At 48.0% G+C, this 24,451-nt stretch overlaps 1 protein-coding gene across 1 annotated transcript in view; it reads right to left on the bottom strand.

The window, feature by feature from the left end:
• Positions 1-15,821: 15,821 nt before the first annotated feature.
• Positions 15,822-24,451, bottom strand: part of LOC119174389 (uncharacterized) — a 47,771-nt gene continuing 39,141 nt past the window's right edge. Inside the window, exons 10-14 of the mRNA XM_075887848.1 lie at positions 24,226-24,297; positions 23,151-23,321; positions 17,462-17,813; positions 17,209-17,244; positions 15,822-17,092 (exon numbers count right to left, since the gene is read on the bottom strand). Of these exons, the coding sequence (XP_075743963.1) occupies positions 16,123-17,092; positions 17,209-17,244; positions 17,462-17,813; positions 23,151-23,321; positions 24,226-24,297 (1,601 nt within the window). The 3' untranslated portion in view covers positions 15,822-16,122. The remainder of the gene's footprint in view (positions 17,093-17,208; positions 17,245-17,461; positions 17,814-23,150; positions 23,322-24,225; positions 24,298-24,451) is intronic.

Genomic DNA, 24,451 nt, shown 5'->3' on the forward strand with positions numbered 1-24,451 from the left:
TCTCCTCAAAGGCGCCGCTACCCTGATTAACCTCCTCCCATCCATCGCCAAGTGACCTCTAGAATCACCAAGAAGGAAAACGTGGGTCACTCCCAACGTTACTATAGAAGTAACGTTGTGTCACTTCCTGGTTGCGTCACGAGTCGAGGGGAGTTCGAGAAAAGTCTCGCCTCTTCCACAGCTTTCACTGTGCGGCACGTTTACGAAACTTTCAGAACCCAGGGTGCACGTATATCAGCGAGAAGCAGATGGTGGTGAGCAGGAGATGAAGAGGTTTTCCACCTGCAGGTGAAGACTTATGTTACAAGCAGGAGAAGAGTGTGTGTTTAACACCCGTGGGCGACGACGTGCTCTGTAGTCACAGCGCGTGAATGGCCGACGTATCATCGGCGAAGCAGTTTTGTTATTGGAGTGCGGACATTTGACGACGCGAGTGTTTCCTGGAAGAGAAACCTCGTACGCAACGAGTCGACAACCAGCGCTAGAATTTGAGTGAGTGTTTCCTTGAAGAGAAGCATTCAAGCTTTGTTCCAAGAACTTTGGACTGAATTTGTTTGACGAATATTTTAGTCTACAAGTGTCTTGATTAGTTAATGCATGAGATTTCATTGTGGTGCGTGTTGTTTGTGCCCGTTGTTTTGAGTGTACTTTGTTGTGTTCTCCGTTGTTTTGAGTACCTTGTGATTGGTGTCGTATTGTATTGAATTATCGCCAAGTGGGCTTATTTGTTTGTTGTTTGTTCGGCCGTATTTGAGAATATATCTTTTGTTATCAACTCTCGCGTCTGTCTCATTCTTTGGACCACAGCTGGCGTTTACTGGCGCGCCAAAAAGGACCAAATTTAAATTGTCTGTGCTTTCGTGGTGCAGTTCGGGAGACTGATATGTCAGCCCTTGAAATTAGCCCGGTGATTGCCTCGTGACACGCGTACGTCGTCAAACCTTTTCCGTCAGACACGTGTGGCACATACCCGTATACCACGGGCGGGTATATATACGTGCCACAGGTACGCGGGTATGCACCCCAGCTGTTTGACAGTTTGTCTACTATTATTATCACTATAGACTAACGCGCTAGCGTTAAAAAGCTCGTTTTGCAGAAGTTCCGGCGTCAGTGTAGGCGTCATTGGTTGTGAGCGAAAAATCACCACGAGCGTGACCGCAAAATTGAGGAAGATGCAAATAAAATATAATAAAAATACCGGGTCTGAGTGCGGATAGAACCCGGGTCGTTCACGTGGCACGCGGATGTTCTACCACACTTCTGCAAGTGAACACAGAGAAAATAACTTCCTCTGCTTAGAACTTACTGTGAAAGTAACTCGTGCTTCACGAACACACACAAGTATTATACGTGATTCACAATACAACACCGAAAAATTCGACCGATCGCACGTGCCTTGGAAATCGACGTTATGTGAAGCATGTGGTGGGAAGGTGAAGCATGCGGTTGGAATGTTTTAATTTTTTTTATATGAGACATGCTATGAAAAGACCCTAAATATATGTACAAACGTTGCACGCAGAGACATATGCTGAACAGTCGAGTTGTTTGCACCTTGAAAATGCTGCCAACAGCAGCATGAGAATTAGCAACACGTGAAGCAACTAGCTGATATGAAGCGATGGTGCTCGCGATAATGGTAGCCCTGGACACTGCTACATAAATCAACTTCAGCTGATAGCCCCAAACCACAATTAACGTTGAGCCGACGTGACGGCTGTATCGTGGGAATACATATCTAATGTTTATAAAATTGCATAGCTCACACTGCAACCACAATTGACGTTTCAGGAACATTATAAGGTCTATTCGAAAAGCAGTTCCGAGATCAGGCGTGGCTCTTTTGTGGAATACTTGATTGCCACGCAGAATTCTGGGGTTCGATTCCAGCTGGGACCCGGACATTTATTCTTTGCATTCGTCGGGTCAACGCTGGCGGTGTCAGCTTTTTCTTAATCTTCACGCGAAAAAAATTAACCATGTGTGTTCTCTCCGTTCTGGGTAGACAGTAAGTGTCAATTACCTGTGGCACATTACCGCATATCAGAGGCACATACCCACCCACAGGGATGAGCCACGGTCTGGCGGGGAGTTTTCGATGGCGTACGCGACAGGAGACAGGATTCTGACAATATTGATGTTTTGATCAGGGCGTCATATTCCTCAAACTATCTTACCCTTCTGTACTAATTTTGGTTTCAGCCAAGTTAAAGGGGTGATCACGAGAGCACTCTGACGTAAGCGGCTAGATAGATAGATAAACATACAGACGCCAAAAATGCTTGTAGTGCGCAAAAAGTGTTTCGTATTTAATATTGCACTAATAATAGTACACCATTTCTGTAGGAAGGTTTGTTAACGAGTCGGCGCATGATGTGTACAGTGCTAGAAGGCAGCGTTGTCAGGCAAGTTCCGCTGCCAACACTGCACAATGTTGACCACGTGGATCATCACGTTAACCACCTGCCCTTTTATGCCACACTGACCGCTGCCGTGAGTCAATGCCTATAATGCTCAGTAGCAGACGTGGAGCTATCAGACGTTCTTCAACGTGGTTGGGAGCAGGCAGTGAGGGGGCTTGGGAGGATATCAGTACCCGTGCCTAACACTCAGAGTAGGGATATGTCACGTGCTGCCGTGCCTACGAAGCAAAGCAACGAGAACGAAGTGAACGAAGTCGCGAGGAGGCAAGCGAGTGGGCCATCGAAAATTGACGCCTCGGGTGGGAGCGCCCCATCTAGTGAGCACTGTTGGAATCACCGGAGAGGCGGCCGGAGAAGTGTATACTGGCAACACTGGTGTACACGCCGGCGGCTGTCGGACAAGGCGCGAGCATAATAAGCCTGCCGAGCAAGCTCCTAAAAAGTGAAAGTTACAGGTATGGTACGCATCAAGAACTTCAAGTGCACCTAGGTGTCAAACAGACACTATCACCAGTGGTTGCGCGTGAATGCATGCCTAAACAGCTGTATTTTGCGGGTGCGCTCAGATGCGAGCTTAAATTAAAGATACCGCTGCACTCTCTTCAGCATTCAAAGACCGTGTCATCCTACCTCATTACCTCCGTGCAACGTTTTGTTCTAATGGAGAGCCTGTGCAAAAGTTCCAAAAACATGGCGTTTCTAGTATATTTTTAACTTCTGGTTCCCTGGACTAATGTCACAAACGAGCACTCAAAAATGGGCGCGCCGCCGAATTCGGGTGACCAAGCGCCAAAGAGGCGCCTCAAGGTCAACGATAAAGAAGAAAACAAGCATCCAAAGACCCCCCGAGCACACCGTCTCTCCCCTTTTACCTCGAAAGCGTAGTTTCGCCGATCAACCTCCTCACACCAGCGGCCGAGCAAGCCCTGGAAGGTTCTCGAAGGAAAGGGGCGTGGTGATGCAGAGTTGCGTCACGTGTCGTGGATGGCCCTCGAAACGTCTCGCTCTTTCCCCAGCCTTGGCTGTGCATCAGGCCGACGAAACGATGAGAATTTTCAGGAATATAGCGCGAAAGGTATTTAAGCGAGCAGTGAAGAAGGGAAAACAGGAGAAGAAGAAAATTTGCGCCAGGGTGCGTAGGGTGTTCCGCCTTGTCGGCGAAGGCTTCTGTCCTCAGTGACAAAGCAGGTAATGAAGAGGATTTACACCTGAGGGGTGAAGACTCGTGCTACAAGCAGAAGAGTGTGTCTACCGCCAGCGAGCGAAGACGCGTTGCAACAGCTGCACGTGGGAAGCCACGTGCAACAGCTGCACGTGTTACCGGCGAAGAAGTTCGGTGCTTGGAGAGTGGCCAATTGAAGACGCGAAGTTTCCTGGAAGAGCAAATTTGGGGGCAGCGGAATCACAACAGTGCTGGACTTTGAGTGATTCTTGGAAGATTATCATTCAGACTTTGTTCCAAGGACTCTGGACTGAATAAGTTTTCGAATTCTTTAGTCTTTAAGTGTCTTGGTAGTTCGATGCATGTTATTGCATTGTAACGCGTATTGTTGTCTGTGTCCGTTTTTTCGAGTGTAGCTGATTGTACTGTGTACTACGTTTGTTTAATTGGTGACATATCGTAGTCGACTGTTGTCGAGTGTGTATAATTGTGTATCGTTTGATCTGCCATATTTAAGAATATAATTTTGTTTTGTTTTTCAACTCTCTGCTCTGGCTCGTTCTTTGGACCACAGCCGGCGTCCGCTGGCGCGTTAAATACGACCACTTCTAAATTGTCCACGCTTTCGTAGTGCAGTTCGGGGTGCCGATACTTCGGCCCCTGGAATTGGCCCGGCGATCGCCTCCCTAATTAATGGCGCCTGTGACAACTAACTAAGCTCGAGCTCCAGAAGTACAACTTGCCGCTACTCAAAAAATTATTTTTATCGGGACTGATAGCCACAGAGGCAGCCAGGGGATTTTTCACGGCAAACCTCTCTCCAACATTCTTCGTCAGATTGTCTGGTTTTCTGCTCACATGGGACCAGACGTACTGCCGGAACAACGTTACTAGATACTTTTCCAGTTGTGAAACTCCGCCTGGACCGCCGCACAAACTTGACCCCTCTCTGTTTACTGCCGCCAGGGGCGCTCGCGCCACGGTCGGCCCGATCGAGCGCGTCGGCGCGCAGCTGAACAGGCAACTTTCCCCTGCAGTTCAGCGCAGTAGCGGGTGCTGTTCATAGGTTCTGCATGCTTTTTCGGCTAACATTTTCCTTCTATTTGAGGCAAGTTGCCTGCTATTATACAGAAAACCGGAAAACGCAGACTGGGCGGCTTGTATTGCTCGCGAACTTTCGATAAAGAAAGCACCGCGTATCGCGAACGTGCGTCAGCACGTTGGTTCGTAACAGCTAGAATATTTTCGCACACTATCACGCCCACTCGCACGCGTGGTTGCTTGCGGCAGTTGGTATAACAAGTTGCTTCTTGAAAGCGCGAACTACCGGCGAGGACAAGAGAAAAACGTCAACTCAAAGCGCTCGTACTCACCTTTGCAGCAGCCCGGCTCCTAGCTCAGCAGCGGACGCCGACGAAATGTATGCACGCCCTGACAAACATTTATTTTACGCACAAGCAGGAGTGCTTCACATATCCAAAGAGCCAAAGTAACGCGCCAGCACACACTTAAAACACAAACGTACACACATTCAAAGAACCTTATTCGGCTGCTGCGTGATTGCTCACAGCAGGCAGGCCTTTTTGTTCGCTATTGCCACTTTTTGGCTGCTTCCGAGGCGGCGGTTCACATCCCGCGAGAAGAAATGCATGCGGGTGATGATAAAAAAGTTCAGCAGTTGACACGTGAATGCTGAATTGTGCTGGTCACAGCCGAGTCGAGAAAGGTGGTGCTTCTCCAACTCTTCCAGCACTTTCCAAAATATGTCCCCGCAGAGATCCTCCTTGTCCAGACAAGCTGAAACTACTTTGCTGACTATTTTAAAAAACGTCAACATCTTCTGTGTTGGATGCTTTAAGCTGCCTTGCTTGAAGCTCCTGTAGTCGGTTAGGTAGCTGTCAGAAGCAAGCACAGGTGTGGCGGAGCTGATGTCCTCTATGCAGAGATGGCATGTTGCATGCTTGGTGAACTTGTGTATGACATAGCCACACAGGTAGTACACAACACTGTCCTCCACCTCACCCTTGAAATAGGCGTGGTCGCTTGGCCCTTGCTCAGATGTGTCAGCAGAAGCAGTTGTAATTTCCATCATTTTGGCTTCCACTCTGTCATGCAGGCGGACTTTCTCTTCTTGGTGGGCGTCCTTGGACGACAACAGAATCAACGAGTTCAGTCGACCAGCCTTGCAGCCGCCGTCCCTCTTGCGCCATTGTCGACAGCTCCTCGAACAAGGACTGGGTACTATCGAGTGTGACGCTGCCTGACACAGAGCCGTCTCTCTCCCCATAGTCGAAGGTGTTCGGCGCTGTGTTTTCTTGTTCGGCGTCGTCCTGAACATTCCGACGCTTCGGTTGGAAGGGTGACCTCACGGCAGGAGCTTTGCGTTTCCGCAAAGGCTTCGAATGATATTTCGGACAGTTGGGAAACAAGCGGGGTAGGGAATCATCTTTGAGGCTCCACTTGTCTCGCGGTATGACGACGACGTCACCGCGGATGTTGTGCACGAAGTTTTTCACAAGGTCTGCTTCCTGAAAGTGGAGGTCGCACACAACACAAGAGCTCGTGAGCTCCTTGTCGCTCCTTGGGATCGCGTGTTGCCATTCTTGAAGCCTCAAAGTTTCGTTGGGCGGTTTGAAAAAGTGTCTCTTCTCAGCTGCGCTCTTCGCAGAGTCGTAGCCGCTTTTGCAGCCGGTCACAAAGCAACGGGGCATTGCTTCTCACTACACAGTCACAGCAGTCATCGACATTTTACGTCTATACACGGGAAACAAAAGCAAACGCGCACAACAACTTGAGCAGAACGATGCGGTCGCCTTCTGCGCTCGCAGGCCGGTTCCTTCGCGGTTGCACCTCTCACCGAACCGGGCCAATCGTGTCACGCGCGCCCCCACGCGGCGCTCAATGGAAAAGCGTCACGCGCCGCGGCGGAGTTTGACAACTGGAAAAGTATCTAGTAACGTTGCTGCCGGAACACCTGAACCCAAACGAAATAGTTCACAACCGTGCGCGAGGTTTCACATGCCGTGACGGGCTGGTCTCTCGCGTGAGTTCTGGAAAGCTCGTTCACCGGGATGCTCTCATTGCCTTTCACAAAATAACATCTTAATACAGAGAAGAGTGACGGACATTTCCCTTTCCTTCTTGTAAGCCCCATAGATCACAAGAAAGCACTCTCCGCATGCTTCAGACGGGGTCTTACCCATCTAGGGGCTTTCTGAGCATGCTTCAACTGAAACTCGACCCTATTAGTCGAGATTATGGCGGATATTGTTCTCCGAGTCGCATGCTCGGGAGTTTCCCTGCGTTGCATTACTTTAAAAGAGAAGAAGACTGGACGGCAATTACATACGCCAGACAAGACATCCCGCCTCGGGCTGTCCAGAGCGCCCGTGAACGTGCAGAGAGGCATTGCGCTTCTGTTCCGACATAAAACAAGCCAACGGCTGGGTGGGCAGCTGCCTAGTGGGCCTGCTACCTCGCCGTTAAGGTTGTTTGTTTATCTGTCTGTCGCCAGCTTTTTTAAATGAATATGGACACTATTCCCTGTGGCGTCTTCATGCACATTGACCAACCTGGCAGTTTACCCTGTGAAGCGTGCTCTACCACAAGCCGATCCACACTGCGGCAGAGTACGCAGTAGGAGAAAACGGGCAATTAGACACGCTAACAGACGGTGTCAACCAAGCTTTAGATGCCCTCTGCCGGAGTTCATCTCTAATATCAATCTTGTCCATCATTTTCTCTAATCGCCATATGCACTAACGCTGTTTGCACCAACCTGTGCTTAAAACCAACCAAGAGTTCAAGTAATCTGTCTCAGTACTGTGGTGCTCGCTACTAAGCCTTGACACGTCCTCTGCCTTCACGAACCCAACAACACGATCGTGCTGAATTCGCTTGATAGGCCTATAACCGTTGCCATTATCCCATTTCTTCAAATATACCTTCTCCCATTGCATATAACTATTCCAAAAATACACGCGATACTGAGGAAATAGTTTTTAGCAGGGTCCTAACAAAAAAAAAAAATCCCCCCCCTCCCCGAAGGGAACCGTGAGGAAATGCGAATGCATGTGTTGCGCCGAGAGTACACGACGTAGCAATGTCACTTTCAGCGAAAGGTGTAATGCACGGTTTGGATTGTGTTAGACGTTTTGCTATGGCTACCGGTGCTGTCAGGCATTCGCCTTCACCGACTTCTGCCATCGCCTTGAGAGGCGCCCAGCTAGTGAACGGTCGAGACTGCAGAGTGAGGCGCGCGCTTCACTCGATTGGACGGAAGAGTGGGGCGCAGGGAGGAGAGAGGCTGAACAGCGAGAGGAGCGGCGAAGCACTGCATTTGTCATTGTACCTGACGGCCATAATGTCAGCACCTTGTCCTACGTGCGTTCGTTACCACCTCAGGAATGTTGTCATCGCCTTCAATATGCAGCACAAGCGCGTTGAGAGCACGCTGTTATCAGGATACGCCAAGGCAGCATAAACGCTACAAACGCGTTTCATTCGCTCTGCATTGAGGCGGTGGCAAGTCAAGTCACGTTCAAGTCAGGGAGGTGGGGGCTCTGGTTGCTAGGGGCGAGGATAAGCGCGTTCGCCCGCAGCTGTTGCTGACATCTGCCGACACCGAAGCGTGATATAGGGGGCTCCGTTCGCTAGCGACGCGCGCGCAGCTGTTGCTAGTGGAGAGGGTGGTGGGCGGATCCAGATGGACGCCTGACATAGCCCGACTAAGATATGCGTTCGATTTTAAAATATAACCTTTCGTTTCCTTTCAGATAGAAGCAGATCTAGGCATGCAGAAGGCACAGGCTGGAAACAATAAAAACAAAAAATGGCAGCATATCCACGGAGTGAATGATGGGGAGTGGGGCGAAGCATTCGTCCGTCCATTCGTTCTTGCTTTCGTCCGTTCCTGCGTACGTCTGTGTAACCGTCCATGCGTCCATCCACCCGTCCGTGCGTGCGTCTGTTCGTGCGTCCGTCCCTGCGTTCGTCAATGCATCCGTTCATGCGTCCATCCATGCATCTGTCTCTGTGTCCGTTGGTCCATCTACTCAGCACTCCAAGTACCACCATCTCGCATCTTTTCATCATATATTCTCCATATAGAAGCGCCGCCATCCGGCGGACATTTCAAGGACTAAACGGGAGGTGGCACATGCACGCTTTCTTACGGCTTGCGCTTCGGGTTCCCATCTTTAACCACCTCGAGTTCATGGTATATACTAGTTCACTGTATTCATGGCTATGCGGCCCAACGCTCGCTAAACCTTTCTAAAACCAAGGAGGTTACACCCAGCGAGTATAACGTAGCAACCCTTTCTTGTCAGATCGTGCTCAATGTACATGCCAATAGCTGCTAATGGGGATCGCAGCGTGCGCGTTACTTAAAGGCCGAATGCTCCTGTCTCTCATTCCCCCTTAGCAGCCATTAACATGTGCATTGAGCACTATCTTTTATTGTTCAACAACGCACAGAAGAAATCTCTCACCGGAACCACCTTGGAGGTCAAAATCGCAAGGACCGCTATTTCGGGTATGTGCCACTTGCGGTTGCGTCCCGCGAGGGACGTACAAGCCACGCCATAAGGAGCTTGCGTTCCTTGCGTTCCTCTCCGAGGAGCTTTTCTTCCTCGGGGAGCAAGAGTTTCTGCGGCATTGGTCGTGCCCTTTCGTCAAGGTGGAACACGAAAGGATACAGCTAATTTTTCGACCAACTTGGTGCTAAGCAGCGCCCGTTGAGTTGTTATATATGATTTCATTTGTTACAAATTGTGTTTCATTTGAATCTATTGTATCGTTATACCCTTGTATCGTGATATCACATTGAATTTTTGTGTACATGTATGCCAACATAATCATGTATATTAGAGCAAATGTCTTCACTGTAACGTAGTGATGTTAGTCGTGAAATATATATGTGCAGAAGTGTATGTGCCCTGTTACTGGAATGGTATGAAGCCTTTGTGTTCTGTACATGCTGTAAATAAACTTTTTCTAAACAAGGAGCTTCGCCCCGAAAAAAAAGCCTTGGTTATTGAATCAGCACGTGACAAGCAGCTAAGCTTTTTAAGTACTTATGAAGTCCAGTGCTGCGAACTTTCAAGACCACGAAGGAAGAAAAAACTGAGGAGAGGTCCTGTCGTATCCCATTGCAATGCGAGAAGTGTGGCGGAAGTGACGTCAAATTTATGGGGCAAACAAAACGGCAGACGCTCCGCGGTGTGCTCTCAGCACCCGTTCGCTTCTGCGCGGACTTATAGTGCCAGCGTAAACTTAACGCGTGTCGTATGGTTTGCATGCAGTAAAATGTTGCGAGCACATTTTTGCCAGACTGTTCGTGCATGGCAGGCGTGCTCGGTTTTTGTGCAATAGCGCAGAAAGCGCCGGTACGTGCCGTAATCAAAATCATTCAGTGCCCCTACATCATCATATTCGAACTCACCCGGCAGTGAATTACGCGTTCTGCTTGCCATAAGGCCTTTTTTCCCCCTTAGCCAGATTTTCCGATCAACGGACCGATTAGCATCTCTTTGCTCGTATATAATGTCAGTGCGGCAATGCACGATTTTGAGAGCTTGCTTCGTAAGCTCATAGTTATTTTGTGCTTCTTATCTGTCCCTTCTTATCGACTTCACGTAGATAAGAAGGGACAGCTGTATTGTATACGCAATCGTGCACGTAAAGTGTGCGATTCCAGTACGCACACAACTGACACGCAGCGAGCGCACACCGTATAATACATACACAGATAGTATGATAACAAGAAATGTTTATTGTCCTTCCGTATGAAAGACACAAATTTTTAAAAAGTCACAGCTTTGCCGTCAAGGCGAAGCACATTAACGCCATAGCAGCAAATTGAAAGGTCGCGCGCGAAACGAAAAGCAGATAGAAACATGCCCCGCGTTCCTCACGCACAAATGACGCACAAAACGTTCTCACAGGTACGGATGGATGCACGCGAAAAAGCGTCTTATCTGTTACTTTGCTGTGTCTGAAAAGCGCGCGCTTTTTGAAAACGGAGACTGCAATGATTGCAGTCACCTTTGTGCACCCGGTAAATAAAGCATAATCGTTCCAGGTAAAGCCCGAGGCCAGCCAGCCCAGGCGTACGACCTTCACAATCCCCCCCCCCCCCCCCCTTCCCCCCGAAATGCTCGTGAATAGCGGTAAGTAGCTTGCCGCGTGAACGGCGAAGGATGTGCTCCGGAGTGGCTTACAATAAAGAAGTAAAAGGAGCTCCGGGGTGGCTTAGCGGTTAACGCCTCACTGTCACGACGCATAGGTGCCACGATCGATTCCGCGCGCAGGAGAGTTTTTTTTCTGGATTCTTTTGTTTTCATATGTATCAACACGAATACATATACGGTGCATGACATCGACGCCGGCGGCAAAATACAGCCGAGAGTGTCCATATAGTTACTATCGCAATAAAACGCAACACGGCGCCTACACCACTAAAAAGGAAAGTTTACGTGTGTTCTCAGTTGACACAATGAGTAAGAACCAACGGAGCTAAAAGCCGAGAGCTCCGAATGAAAATAACATGCATTGTTGATAGCTGTTGAAGCGAACGTATGTTAATAGCGACGCCAGGTACTTCTGGCAGTGCCCGCGATTCGCACCGAGTGTACACTGCAGCTGGGCATCGCACAACTTTCATAAAAGTACGCAAAAGAAGCAGCACTCGTGAATTGACTTGCCGCCTGCAGAGAACCCCTATCACTCTGCTGACGCCGCTTCCAAGGCGGCTGCTCGCCGGAAATCGCGAAGTGTTCATGCGCTTCTTCGCTAGGGGGCAGTGCGGGTGTTTGCGATGCGGCGGCTTCACGAATATGACGTCATGACCTCTCCTTAGTTTTTCCTTCCTCCATGTTCGAAATGCACAACTTATGGCGAATTCGATCGGGAGAAGTAGAGGGACAGGGCAGCGAGCACTAAGAGCAGGGCCACTGGAATGCAGCATGCTCCCAGAGAGCAGGTGAGAGGGTGACGAGTCAGGATACCATGTGATCCAAACATTCTAAAATACACGCGAAATCGGTCAGTTACCTGTTCATTATCCCAATACAAAGCATATTTTTGCAACGACACATTTGCCAGACGTCCAGCTGTTATCGTCGCCGCCCGTTCAAAACAGCGGAACAGTAGTACAGTGGCTATTCTAGCCGCTGTAAAAGTAGTTTCAAACTACACATGGTGGCTGCCATTGCCGCCGCACTCGCCGGCTGAAGCAAAATTCAGAAACAGTTGCATGCCAAGTGACTCGTCGTGCTGCGCCTACTGCGCTATTCAGGCAAAATCACTGCAAACTGCTCTTGGCTGCTCTCGGCGCAGCAAAAGCGCTCTCGCTCTACCAATGGATGACAGTGCTCCTGCACCTGTTCGACCACTGAAACACGCCGGCTCCGAAGAGAGCACTTTCAGCGCGATTTCGAGTGCTCCTGCTCTCTCATTGGAATTCGAGGTTAGTGTCGCCGCTAGAGATCTAAAAATACAGGTGGTTGAGTAGTCCCTAAACTTTACGTTATCTGGATTGTCTTTTTTAATGTTTAAATGGTCAAAGGTTACAAAGCATGGCTGGAAATGGGTGCAATGAGAACGTGCTTAGCTATTTGCCATCTGTCTTTGCACACATTAATATTAAGTACAAAAAGGCAATGCACTCACCTGAAGAAGCTACAAGTTGAAGTGTTCATTTCTTGATCTCACATTATCGAAAACCAACCACAAATAATTCTTCTCTGAGGTGCTACTCCTAGTACTTTTTTTAAACAATTAACTCCCCCTTAGATATAATAGAACAGGTCTTCCAGCTTTTGTAGAGGTCTGTAATGTGGGCACATGCAATTTTCTGTGCATTGCTGGCTAAGTTAGCACGTCGCAAGTGTTCTGGTACACTGTCATGTATACTTGTACAACAACTTCATAATCTGTCATGGCTGCTGTTTGGAATACAGCAAGTAAGGTGCATTATGCAAATAACTGCTGTAGTAAGAAGGCTCTGCGTGCTGACGTTTTGCCAACCAGTGTGATAGTGGTGATAACTGAATGTGCTCGATCCCATCACAAGTAAAATGGCTAGATGTTGTGGGGGTGCTATCACCCCCTGTAAAGTCAATTGTGCCATCGTAACGCACAAGTGTCGTGAATAGGCTGCATTTATGGTTAACGACCATCAAGTGGTGGGTGGCGTTGTGCTCGCTTGTAGTTGACCATCATTAAGGTTAACGCGGTAGCACCAGCACTGACTTCTGGCGATGAGGCTGGGTGGCGGCACGCGACGCAAGCTCTCTCTGGAGTGTAGAAGCTGGCGCGAACTGTCGCCTCCTGTGGTGGTTCCATGGGAACGGCGCTGCAGGTTGTCTCCTGTAGGCCTCTCGTGGCGAGTCGAGCGTAATGTTGACTGAGTGCATTGGATGGAATATTGTATAAGGCGTGTTCAGCTTATTGATCCCAACTAATGTATTTCATTTGGGTAACGATATATCTGGGGAGACAGGGCGTTTTTTTTCAAGCAATACACAATTTCCCCCCAAAAGCTATTTTAGTTGTTTGCTCTTTTCGCAGACAATATGTTATCAATGTAAAAGTAGTTCAATAAATATAATTTTGTTTGGTTTGACCAGGTCTGCTGTGTTCCGAGAACGTGCCTAATTTCGGAGACCTCACAATGTTTAAGATGTTTCTCAAGTAGCCAGTACACCATCGATTGAGGTCTGTAATTTGTGGTTTGATATGTGATATGATCTCCCATGGGTCATGGAGACCCATCGTATTTTAAGTGCACACAGGCAGGAAAGAAATTGAAAGAGTGCAGAAGCTCAGTCTCTTTGCAACAGAGAGGAGTTTTAAGCCCCCTCGTTGTTGTCATTTATTTTCTTGCTGTACACTAACTTTTTTTTAAACACTTTGGATTTGGTGCAACACCAAAAGAAAAAAAAATGGAGGAAGGGGAAAGCAGCGCGAAGACATTTCATTTACATACACACACACAAAAGAAGCATTTTCTTGGTGCGTAGCTTCAACGCATTTAGTAAAAATAAGGCAACTACACCACCAGCATTCTCTGCTTTCTCACCCTCTGTAGTTGCAATATATATATAGACAATTTTCATAAATACGTTTTGCGAGTTGGCCCACTTACGTCACGACACACGATGGGTTCGTCAGATGTATAGCATTTCTTTTAAGGGTCTACAAAACACGCGTTGACTTCCTCTGTCGAGTTTCGATGGAACTGCAAAGCTGCTGCTCAAGAACCTGTTTCACACTGTATTTCGCATTCCAAGAAAGTCTGGCAGGTCGAGCCTTCTTTTTTCCCCTGTTAATTTTGACAACTAAGTGGCTCCATTTGAAAACAGCTGTATTTCTGTTATCGCAAGATTGGCATCCATATAAAAGGCAAGATACGTTATTAATCGCAGCCTGCTAAAGACAATGCGGCGAACGACCTCTGTCGAGCTTTTAAATACCAAAACAAAACAAAAAACTAAATTCCACAAGTCTGCAACACTAATAAGCTCCGTTACTCCTGCCGAGTGAGAAAGAGAGAGAAAATGAAAGTATTACCGTAGATGCAAAATGCCCACCTGTTTCCATTTTTCTCAAACAGTATAAATATATGTACACCGCCAAAACCTGTGCACTCCCGCGAGCGACAAAAAGTATGTCACACGAGGGAGACTGTAACAGATGCATGTCCAGCAGATCCTTAGATTCTTGTTTCCTTTTTCCCCCTCGGAGAGTCTCGAAAGGCGAGCGAAAATGAGAAAGAAGTGTTGCAAAGAATTTCTTTTACTAGAACTACTGAACAGCCTGTGAAGAGGTACCAGCTCGCAATGCCAGATTCTCGCCGTTTTCCTTATGACGTAATAAATATCCCCAAACAAGAAAGAGTCAGTGAAAAAAAATCCGTGGAGACATACGCTAGTCTGTCACACTGCCGGCCAACCTCATCAGTAAGCAGGAAAACAAAACTATGACATACCGCGTGTCGGCGATAAGAGTGCATATCACAAATTTCAGCAAGCTAAAGAAAACAAAATCACTTGAAGGTTAAAAAGAAATAATCAATCAACAAAGTCCTCTTTGTATACAGCAAGCCTGTTGCAGCCGAGAAAAAAAAGGGGAACTCCATCTTTTTTTACCTCTTTTCCCCCTCCCTGTAGTTATTACATGGTATTTACAAGTACACATTTGCGCGCACTCACTTGCAAACAAACAAATAATCAGAAAACACGCTCCTTGATATTCCTATGTACATTATGAACACTCAGAATGTACACACATGCACACACAGCCGTAGAATTCTCGTGTATTTTGTCTTTTTTTTTTCTGTCCTCACATTTTCTTCCCCTTGCTCATTTCACTACTGTAAGCAAACTATAGTACAAAAATGACACACACACATGTACACACGCATGCACACAGTTTTTTCTTTTCCCTTATTTTTAAAAACCTATGTACACACGCCCATGCACAATAACGCATTTCATTTTTTACACTTTCCTCTTCTTTCGCTTCGTCTTCCACTCTTCACACTTTTGACTCGACACGCAGGCACCCTCCGCCGTGACGGGCGAGAGGGAAATGGAAGTAGTCCGTGAGAAAGCTCAACGCGCCGCGCCGCTCAGCAGCACGGTCATAAATGTTTAAAAAAAAGAATGATGAGGAAAGACGGAAGAGGAAGAAACATCACTACGGTTGCACATTTTCCACGGCCATCACGCGACGCAGCAAGGGGGGGAGAAGGGGGCGAAATGGGTCGGGTGCAGAGGCGGGCAAGGTTCGTCGGTGTATTAAACCAATAAATAAAGCACACAGCATCAATCTTGCTTTACACGGTATTACTAAATTCGTTGTACGAATGGCTGTTCCATGCAGACAGACGATCCTTCATCAGCGTGCGTTTGATTAGGGCAGAGTGCGTAAAAAAGAATTTCAATGGAAAGCCCACGACAAAAACTTCACTACTTTGCTGCGCAGCTGTACACAAGTGGCACGCAATTTTCCCAGCTACGGTGAAGGTCGCAACGGGTTTCTTCAGATGAATCATTCCAACACTATTTTCAACTTGGAATAGTGTCGCCACCGTCTCGGAAATCTCATGTCTTTGAAAAGTACTGCTGCTAGGCCTGTTCTTTTCAAAAGCACAAGCTTCATGGAGATTCTTGGAACGAACAAAATGCCAGCAGATGAGGCAACTTGTTTTTGCCTACCCTCACAGCACATTTGCCCCCTTTACGAGTCTTTGCTGCACGTACTTGTCCACCACAGTATTCAGCCATACCTTTTCAGTGCATTCTCTAAGTAAATTAATAAAACACTTTTTTTTTCTCCACTACTTTCGCCATGTTTTTGGACAGCTTACTGCTTTAGATGCTAGTGCTTTGGAAGAAACGCACCGCTGTTGAGATGCGGCTGCTGCCCTCACTGCGGTTCCAAACCATGCCCGCTTCTGCTCGCCGCAACAGGAGAGAAGCAATTTTTCGTGTCCCCACCCACCGTTGAGAAGCCCCCCTGCCACCACTATCTTAGCTGCCCTTCCGCCTTGTGATTAGCCAGTTCTCTCCTCTCCTTGGCATAGAGCGCCACATCGTGGTGCGCGCCGTGGTCCACGAGCGAGCTCATCTTGTGGTTGAGAGATGACAGCCCGTGTGAAGGCGGCCCGCTGTTGGGTCCCACGGCACTCCCTCCGCTGCCGCAGGGGATCAGAGGAGGCGGCACGGCACCCTCGGGTCGGGACCCTGGGGGTGCGGACGAGGTGGGACCGTTTTTGGCTCCGGCCCGGCTCGTTGCCGCAAGCCCCGCGAGGCCTCCGAGGTAGGGACTCGGCGGACCGAGCGGCGAGAAGAGCGTAGAGAAGGCTGCTGGGTCGGTGGGCCGAAGTGGAGGAGCGGCTAGCTTGCTTTGCAGCTCTCGCTCAAGCGCCAGTCTGTCCAGCTCGGAGATGTCACGGAATCTGTCGTGGAAGGCGACCATGGGATGATTGAGTAGGCGGTAACGCTCCCGCTCCAGCTCGTTGCGAGACGGGTGGTGGAAATCGAGTAAAGTTCTGTAAGGGTCGCCGCCGGGGCCACCTAATGGCGGAGCCGCCGCAGCAGCTGCAGCACCCCAGAAGGCAGCTCTCTCGGCAGCACCAAGACTGAGGAAGTGCGCGTTCCTGAAGTCTTCGGAAGACGGAACGGGCGGTGCAGCGGCTGGAGGAGGCGCCGGTCGCTTCCGTTCGGGCTCGTCAGGTTCGCGCCGTTCTTCTTTTACCCTCACTTCGATCTTGGGAGGCGCCGGTGGTTCGAATGGGCCTTCAACTTTCGGAGCCCTGGCAGGCGACCGGGTTGGGGGTTCCCGAAGACTCCACTCCGTCTGGCGCGAATGGGGCTCTCGGTCTCTGATGAGTTGGTGGTGGCTGTTGCCCGTCGCTCGTGCATCCATATAGTCTCCATTACGTAGAATTCCTTCCGATAGATTGTGGTGCAAGTGTAGCCGGTTTTCCCGGTCTCTAAAGGACGGAAAGCAAATGTAATGAGTCAGTTAATGAGCACACAAAAATGGGGATTCTTCTTTAGATATGGATAGAAGCAAGCAATGAATGAAGGCAGAAAAAGTGCACTTTACCTTTCTCGTTGTCTTTCTTCCTGTGCCTTCTTTTCCCTAAGGATAGAAGAAGACGCATTAGTGGTGCACTAAGCTCTTGCAGGAAACTACTTTTGCAAAAACCTGCAAGGTGGAGAGACTTTTTCGAAAATAATGTCACCCACCTGTTTACAGCACAGAGCAACAAACTGATGGCTGACAATTTTTCCTCTCAATCTCCACGGTCAATGTATTAAAAATAGCCATGAGGTAAACCCATGAGAATGAGACGCACCTCTCAATCTCCTTAGCCTTCTCGAGAGCCGCAGCTGCCTCTCGTTCCTTGCGCTCTTTCTCCGCAGCAGCAGCGGCCGCAGCAGCAGCCTCGAGCCTGCGTTGCTTCTCCCCTTCGTGCTGTTGTTGCTCTAGGCGTTCACGGTCAGCCTCGGCCTTGAGGCCTCCCCAGGCACCACCACTCGAACCGGGTTGGGCACCGCCCGCCGCTTGGGACGGAGGAGCGGCTCCGGCCAAAGGGCCGAACGGCGCTCCGCGATGCAGGCGCGCCCACGGGTCCTGGCCCAAGCAGCTGGCTCCCAGATCACCCCGGCTCGCAAAGAGACTAGCTGGCGGATTCCCTGACAAACCGTCTGAAAACACAAATAAGGCAACACTTACTTTCAAGAACTATTAAACCAAGGCACTCATACAGTCGCCGACCAATGGGTTGTACATTGATATTTCGGACAGCCGCACAGCACCGCCGACGGCGCCTTAGATGTAATGCTTAAAGACGGCCGATATTTCGGACAGCTGCCAAGTCTGCATTCAATAATCAGGATTATGTCCGAAACCGGCGCGCACACCGAAACAGCAGCCGTTATTTCCTCCAGTACCCGTGCCATACAAACTATGGCCTCAGAGATGAAAAACAAAAGAAAACTGGCGATCTATGAGGCTTTCCTTCGATTCCCTCACAATACTATAACAGTAAATGCTAATCTTGGAGGCACTGCCCAACTGTGGGAAGTCGTAGCGACATTGTGAACATCCTATGTTCTGTTTCCAGTATCCCCGCACTGTCATGGCGCTGTACTGCTATTGCCGCCATTCTGTCTTATGTGTCTGTGGTACTGCGTCCTGCTGAATTCTGCACGTGTGAGTGCCAAAATGAACGACGACGACATAATTGAGCAAGTTCTGCAAACGCCAAACAGTGATTCTGACTCCGATGATGACAACACACCGTGTGCTCTGAAGCCGTCACATGCGCACCTGTTTCCGCAATTCTTTCGCTGACCTACCTGTGGTCCTACAGCAAGCCTACCACACTGGTGGAAATACTGACTGACTCGGCTGCACATAAGGGGAAGTGCGTGAAGCAATGTATTGACAGCTTTTTCCAGCTTCCAGTTCACTGAAGCGACAAAAAAAGTATTTTTTTTCTGGGGCGTTGTTTTCTCCGCGCATACGATAATACAGACTTATGTATGGTCCCCGTGGAGTTCGAATTATCGGTCGTCAACTCTACATGCAACTTTCATTTTTTGCTTTCTTTACTCTGCATTTTTCTTTTTTTTTTTGTTGATTCTCATCTTTGCAATGCTTTTTTATTTTGTTTGTACTAGTTAGAATCATAGCACGTTCTCACACATTTAGGCATATTATGTGACGTTTTCATTTTCGTCACCAAGTGACAATTCAACAATACCTTCCTATATGTGTACCTTTACTATGTGCTTTATATTACAGTCGAACCCATTTATAATGAACTCGAAAGTGCCGCGACAAATGGTCGTTATATCAGTAGTTCGTCTATGTGTATATGAAGTCACCCATAAAAACGGCCACATAGTGGCCAAAACATTTTTTTGGGAGTATTTTTATTCAAAAGTGCGAACAACCCTTCCACTGAAAAGTTAAGCTTTTTTGGTATGCCAAACGACGCTCGTTCGCAATGAACTCATGCTGTTCCACTAAATTGCGATCCACTGACGTCAAACCAGTCATACCTGGCTATTTGCGTGCAGTATGTCGCTTACCATAGCTACTCTCGCCGTCGCATGCCAGTTCGCTTGCAGTCCAATGTATGCACGTGTTTGCACGTTCTTCGCACATATTTCACTCGGGATCGTGCTTGGGTGCGGCGAGTAGCCTGTTCGCTTTTTGCGAGCAATGTGCACAAGTGGCCTCGCACGACGTGGCGGCGGCGAACTTGCAAACGGCACCATGACGTACCACCATCACTCCGCCGAGCAGTTATCTGCAGAAGACTGTGATAAGCTTGCCGGCAGTGAGTGAAAATGGCACGTTGATTGCCAACAGCCACCTCGCTATCGCTCTTATTTATGCTTATTCGTTAAGGCATCGCTGCGACCGCGGGGAAGTCGTTATAACTAATCGACCGGTCTTTGCTGTTACACAGGCCTTAGAATGGTAAAAAATGACCAGAAAGTCTCTATTTTTGAATTTTTATTCCAATAACCACGTCTTTTGAAATTTTGAACCCTAAATTCGATCGATCAATGGGTTAAAATTTGTTATAATGTCATTACAGGAGTTGTGAAACGCCCCGCTCAAGATAAAATCTGTTCGAACTTCGCGCGCACGCCACTGGCGAAGCAGTTGGCCGATCGCCGCCATCTTGAGCTCGTTTTGAAGCTGATTTCTTAGTGCGCATTTTGCCACCCTTTAAAATGATGTCACATGAAATGAACGGCTGCCCTTGCCCCTAATCTGAAGCCCTTTTCCCAATCGCTCATTGGCAGGAGCGTGTGCGTGCCAGGCGAGCCCATTGTCTCTCACTTTCCGTTGGCTGATGCTACCAACGAGGTTGCATTTTTTTTCCCCAAGTTGTTGTTTGTCGGCCGCTGGCTCCGTATCGTGCATGTGTCCGTCTGCTTGCTTCCCACTCGTACTACGCGATCGACGCAATGACTTTCCATTTTTTTCGCCGGCATGACTGGTGACGCCCGTCTGAAGAAGACGACGCGCCAAGCGCACGGCAAGAAACAAAGGCATCCATGGAACGCACCGTAGAAGAAAGCCGACAAGTGGTGGTGTCTCGTGGTGGTGTCGAAAAGTTCAGCATGGCAGGGAACTTTCAAGCAACAACAGTTATCGCTTCCCGCATTTATGGCTTCTCGCGTTTGAAGGAATTGTTGGTTTATCGTTGGCAGTTGTAGATGCCGAGAGCAGCACCAGAAATCTTTGTCGTACCAAATGTGACCGCAACTTTGTATTGTTATGCCTGCGAGTCCACAGCGAACGTCCGTGCCTCTGAAAAAGGCAATCTGTGTCAAGGCCAGCCCGCCTGATGCGAACAACTCAACGGTGTCAACAGGCGACGGCGCCTTTCTGGCGTGCACGTGCAGTGAGTCACCTCCGCAAGCGAGCCCGTAAACAACCGGCGTCTTCCTGTCTGGGGGGGTGACGCAATGCGTGGCGACGTCACTCGTCCTTGGGTGCAGCCACCTGCAGCGCAGCCTCTCCAGATTCGATGAAAAAGAAGGACGCGGCCCAGCGGCGACCCCATTGGAGGATTCTGACCTCGCGACCAGCGGCGCTTCTGGTTGGACATTTGGGTTGGACCCGGGGCATATAAAAGAAGCCCTGCGCCACGTCGAGAGGAGACCCCTTTGACAGCGGACCCATTTGGGAGTAGAGCTATGTGTTAGAGAGAAGAGCTCGGCTCTTCGAGTCTCTGTCGGCCCTAGAGCCAAATTTGTAACGTCTCTGTATATATGCTGTACATAAACCTTGTTTAACTCACCGTCGTCTCGTCCGCTCGTCTATCAGCTCTGCGCAGAAGCAGTCGCGAGCTGAAAAACCTACGCTACCAAACGGCAGGTGACCTTTCCGGCATGCCGTCTTTCGAAACAGTGGTTGCAGCGGAGAGATTCGAGGCGCCCTTCGTAACGTCGTTGGAGGTGCGCTTCGCAACAGTATGCTGCCTCCTATTTTTTCTTTTAATTTTCATCCCCCTCTCTTTCGGTCTGCCTATGAAGAAAGGTCTGGAAAGTGAACCACCTCGATCGCAACGTCCGAAATCTGCATGAGGTGCTCGCCGCATACTGTCATATCTTCCACCCCAAGCAAACTGCAGCAGTGCACACGCGAGCGTGCCTATCACATGTTTCAGAATGCCTGTTTTACTTTTTTTCCGCTTTGCATGTGCTATATTTTTACCGCGACCGTGTCGGAAATGTTTGTTGTATAAGCTGGAGGTGCTGAATAAAGGTCGCTGTATCTGGACTCAGTTTCAAAAGGTAGCATAGCAAAACCGTAAGTGCACCTAAATATGGTCGTTATAACCAATAGATCGTTCTGAGGTCGTTATAAGGGGGTTGAACTGTATATTACTATTACTCGTGAGCATCGCGCATTGTATGTTGCTCCGATGCTGTCAGTGTACAATAAGACAGCAAAATGCGGCAGATTCACACTCCACACCTAATACATTGAAAAAGTTAAGAGCTAGAAAGGGGATATCCTGCAGGGGCCCAACCAGCGAGGCAGATATAGATAAAAAAATGCCCTAACTTGGTGTGTGATGCCAGTTACACCCAGCTAATTTGCACTTTTGATTCTGAAAACAAAAAAAAAAAGGGCTTGGTCCTTCATTTTTCTCCCCCTAAAACTTACAAGGGACACTAAATGCAACTACTAAGTTGATGTTGGTTGCTGAAATAGCGGTACAGAAATCTTGTAGTGTTACTTTTGTGCCAAGAAAGTGCTTATTTTGAAATAAAATCACGTTGTAGTAGTCCAAATTGGGTTACCACACTTCAAATTACCCGCCTCAAATAGAACGCGTCACATCACTGTTGCTGTGCACAACGTTGCCGGACCTAACTGCACGGACGCCGACACTAGTAGCAGCAGAGCAAACATAGTGAGAGCCACAGCAACAACATTCATTGAAAATTTCCTGCCATGGCCTGCAAGATGGCAGACGTGCTTGGTTCAACTGGACCTTTCTAGATGGCACGACCCGTCCAGTTTAACCAGGTGAAAATTGAACTTTTGAACCATTTGTGCCATTCTCCATAGTAACATTTAGAGAACCAACTAGGAACGAACAAGCAGTATTTTATTATGTCTTTTGATGTAAAGAAGGTTCCTTATTTAGTGCAGCTAGTTCGATTACTAGTAATTAATTGCAGGCAGTATTTCTGACATAATCTGGGTCATTTTGTTAATGTTCAATCGTAGTGCATGTGTTATCGTGCACTTACCTTAATTTCTCAGTATGTAGGGCCCGGCTGTTGTCTTACATAGAGCTTTTACTCCGACATAAATTGTTATTGGCTGCTAACCCACAGGTCGCGGAATCGAATCCCGGCTGTGGCAGCTGCATTTCCGATGCAGGCGGAAATGTAGGCCCGTGTGCTCACATATGGGTGCACGTTAAAGAACCCCAAGTGGTCGAAATTTCCGGAGCCCTCCACTACAGCGTCTCTCATAATCATAAGCTGGTTCTGGGACATTAAACCCCACATATCAATCAATCGAATTTAGTGTCCCTGCTTTCAAGACATTCATAAAGGTTGTTCCTGCAACTTTCCTGATTAGTATGCTGAGAACTTTTACTGTGCATGCTGAGAAATTTTACTGTGCTAGATGTGTACGGGTGGTACATCAATGAGTAAGGTGATGTGGACTGCCACAAGGCCATCCAAGTGCTCAAAAATGGTCTGGTTCAGACAGAGGCACAAAAGAAGCACTACACTTCCATCAAATATTTTTTTGGGTCTTAAACAAGTTCTTTTGGGTCAGAGCTGTATCCAATGCGTTTATTTTATTGTTCACTGGTACTCTCTTACAATTTAACCTCATGTTTGCATTTCATTTCTCTGCTACTGAGGTGCTTTCTTTAGTGTTGCCCAAAAAATGTAATATTAGAGGGGTTTTACGGTCAACGCTGCGAATATGACTGAAAGACGCCTATAACAGCTACAAAATGCAAAAACGAGATGATAACTCACGGAGTCCTCCCAGCGTGCTGTAAGCGGCGTTGCCGGGGCTAGCGCCAACAAATCCTGGGAAACCAGGCCTTGCAAATGGAGACATGCCGGGAGGAGGAAGTACTCGTGATGCAGTTGATCGGCTGAGAGAGCTGCTCGATGTGGACACTGGCATTCTACTCAGGGTGGCTGCTGTGAAAATCCCAGAACGAGTCGCAAGTCAGTTGCCATGCCCACCTAGTCGCCAAGGCATAGATGTGTGCTTGAGGCAAAACATATATCTGAAGCTCTTTATCAAACTTGAGATGAGAATCTCTAACAGTTCCTGCCTTTTGAATGTCTTCTAACCAGCCATTTACAATGCGGCTGTTGCTCTGCAAGAGGCCCGTTTATATTAGCTGAAGAATAAAAGAAAAGTAAATTTTCCTCAGATTAATACATTGCCTTTTTTTTTTTACAAAACCAAATCACCACACTCACCACCAGGAGACACATAGCAAATGAGAGAACAGAAAAAAAAAAAATGCAGTGGGTAACACAACTTTAAAACTTCTGCACCAATCACTATGGCATCACAGATTTTGATGGCACTGCGAAACAGTAAAAATGAAGTGCATTGTTAACTGAGGAGGCGGAAGGCTAAACGTACCAAGTTTCCAGACATTGCACTGAGGTAGTGTTGACAAAATACGAAAACCACATTTAGAAATTTAGGAGTCAAGCACACAGATTTTACCCAAAATTTTAAAACAAGCTTTTACCTTAATTTCCTTCGGTATTATTATAGCGACGATAGCGAAAATAATCATGTTAGTTTTCAGAAGTAAATTTACCAATCTAAACTGATCTATTGTTTCCCTTTAACATCTCTGTATGTGTCTGACCCAGTTAAAAACAGCGAAAGCAAAAGAAGATGATGCTGTAAGTAGTTGGATAGATCAATATTTTTAGTTAAGGCAGTTTTTCAATTATAGTGAGCTGAGCGGTGCTGCACTGAGCAAAGGATGAACTGACATTTTAATTTATGTTTTCACATGGTAGCTGGTACAGTAACATAATGTTAACACGAGGGAAAATCATAAATTGGGCCACTCACCTATGTGACCAGGGCCATGGGTGAGGAAATTGCCATGAGGGGATGTTTCGAAGGGTGCCCTTGGATGACCAGCTGTAAAAGACGGTTTTCTCAATGTTTACGGGTGAAGCAGTGTGAAATGCATGGTCTGACAACGGTGCCACTAATTGTAGCTGAACAAAATGCGAAGACAGAAAAGCAGCAAAGATTATGTTTCAGTGGCAAAACGTAGAATGTGACTTTTTTA

This window comes from Rhipicephalus microplus, chromosome 3 (genome assembly GCF_043290135.1).
Source record: "Rhipicephalus microplus isolate Deutch F79 chromosome 3, USDA_Rmic, whole genome shotgun sequence".
NCBI classification, from domain to species: domain Eukaryota; kingdom Metazoa; phylum Arthropoda; class Arachnida; order Ixodida; family Ixodidae; genus Rhipicephalus; species Rhipicephalus microplus.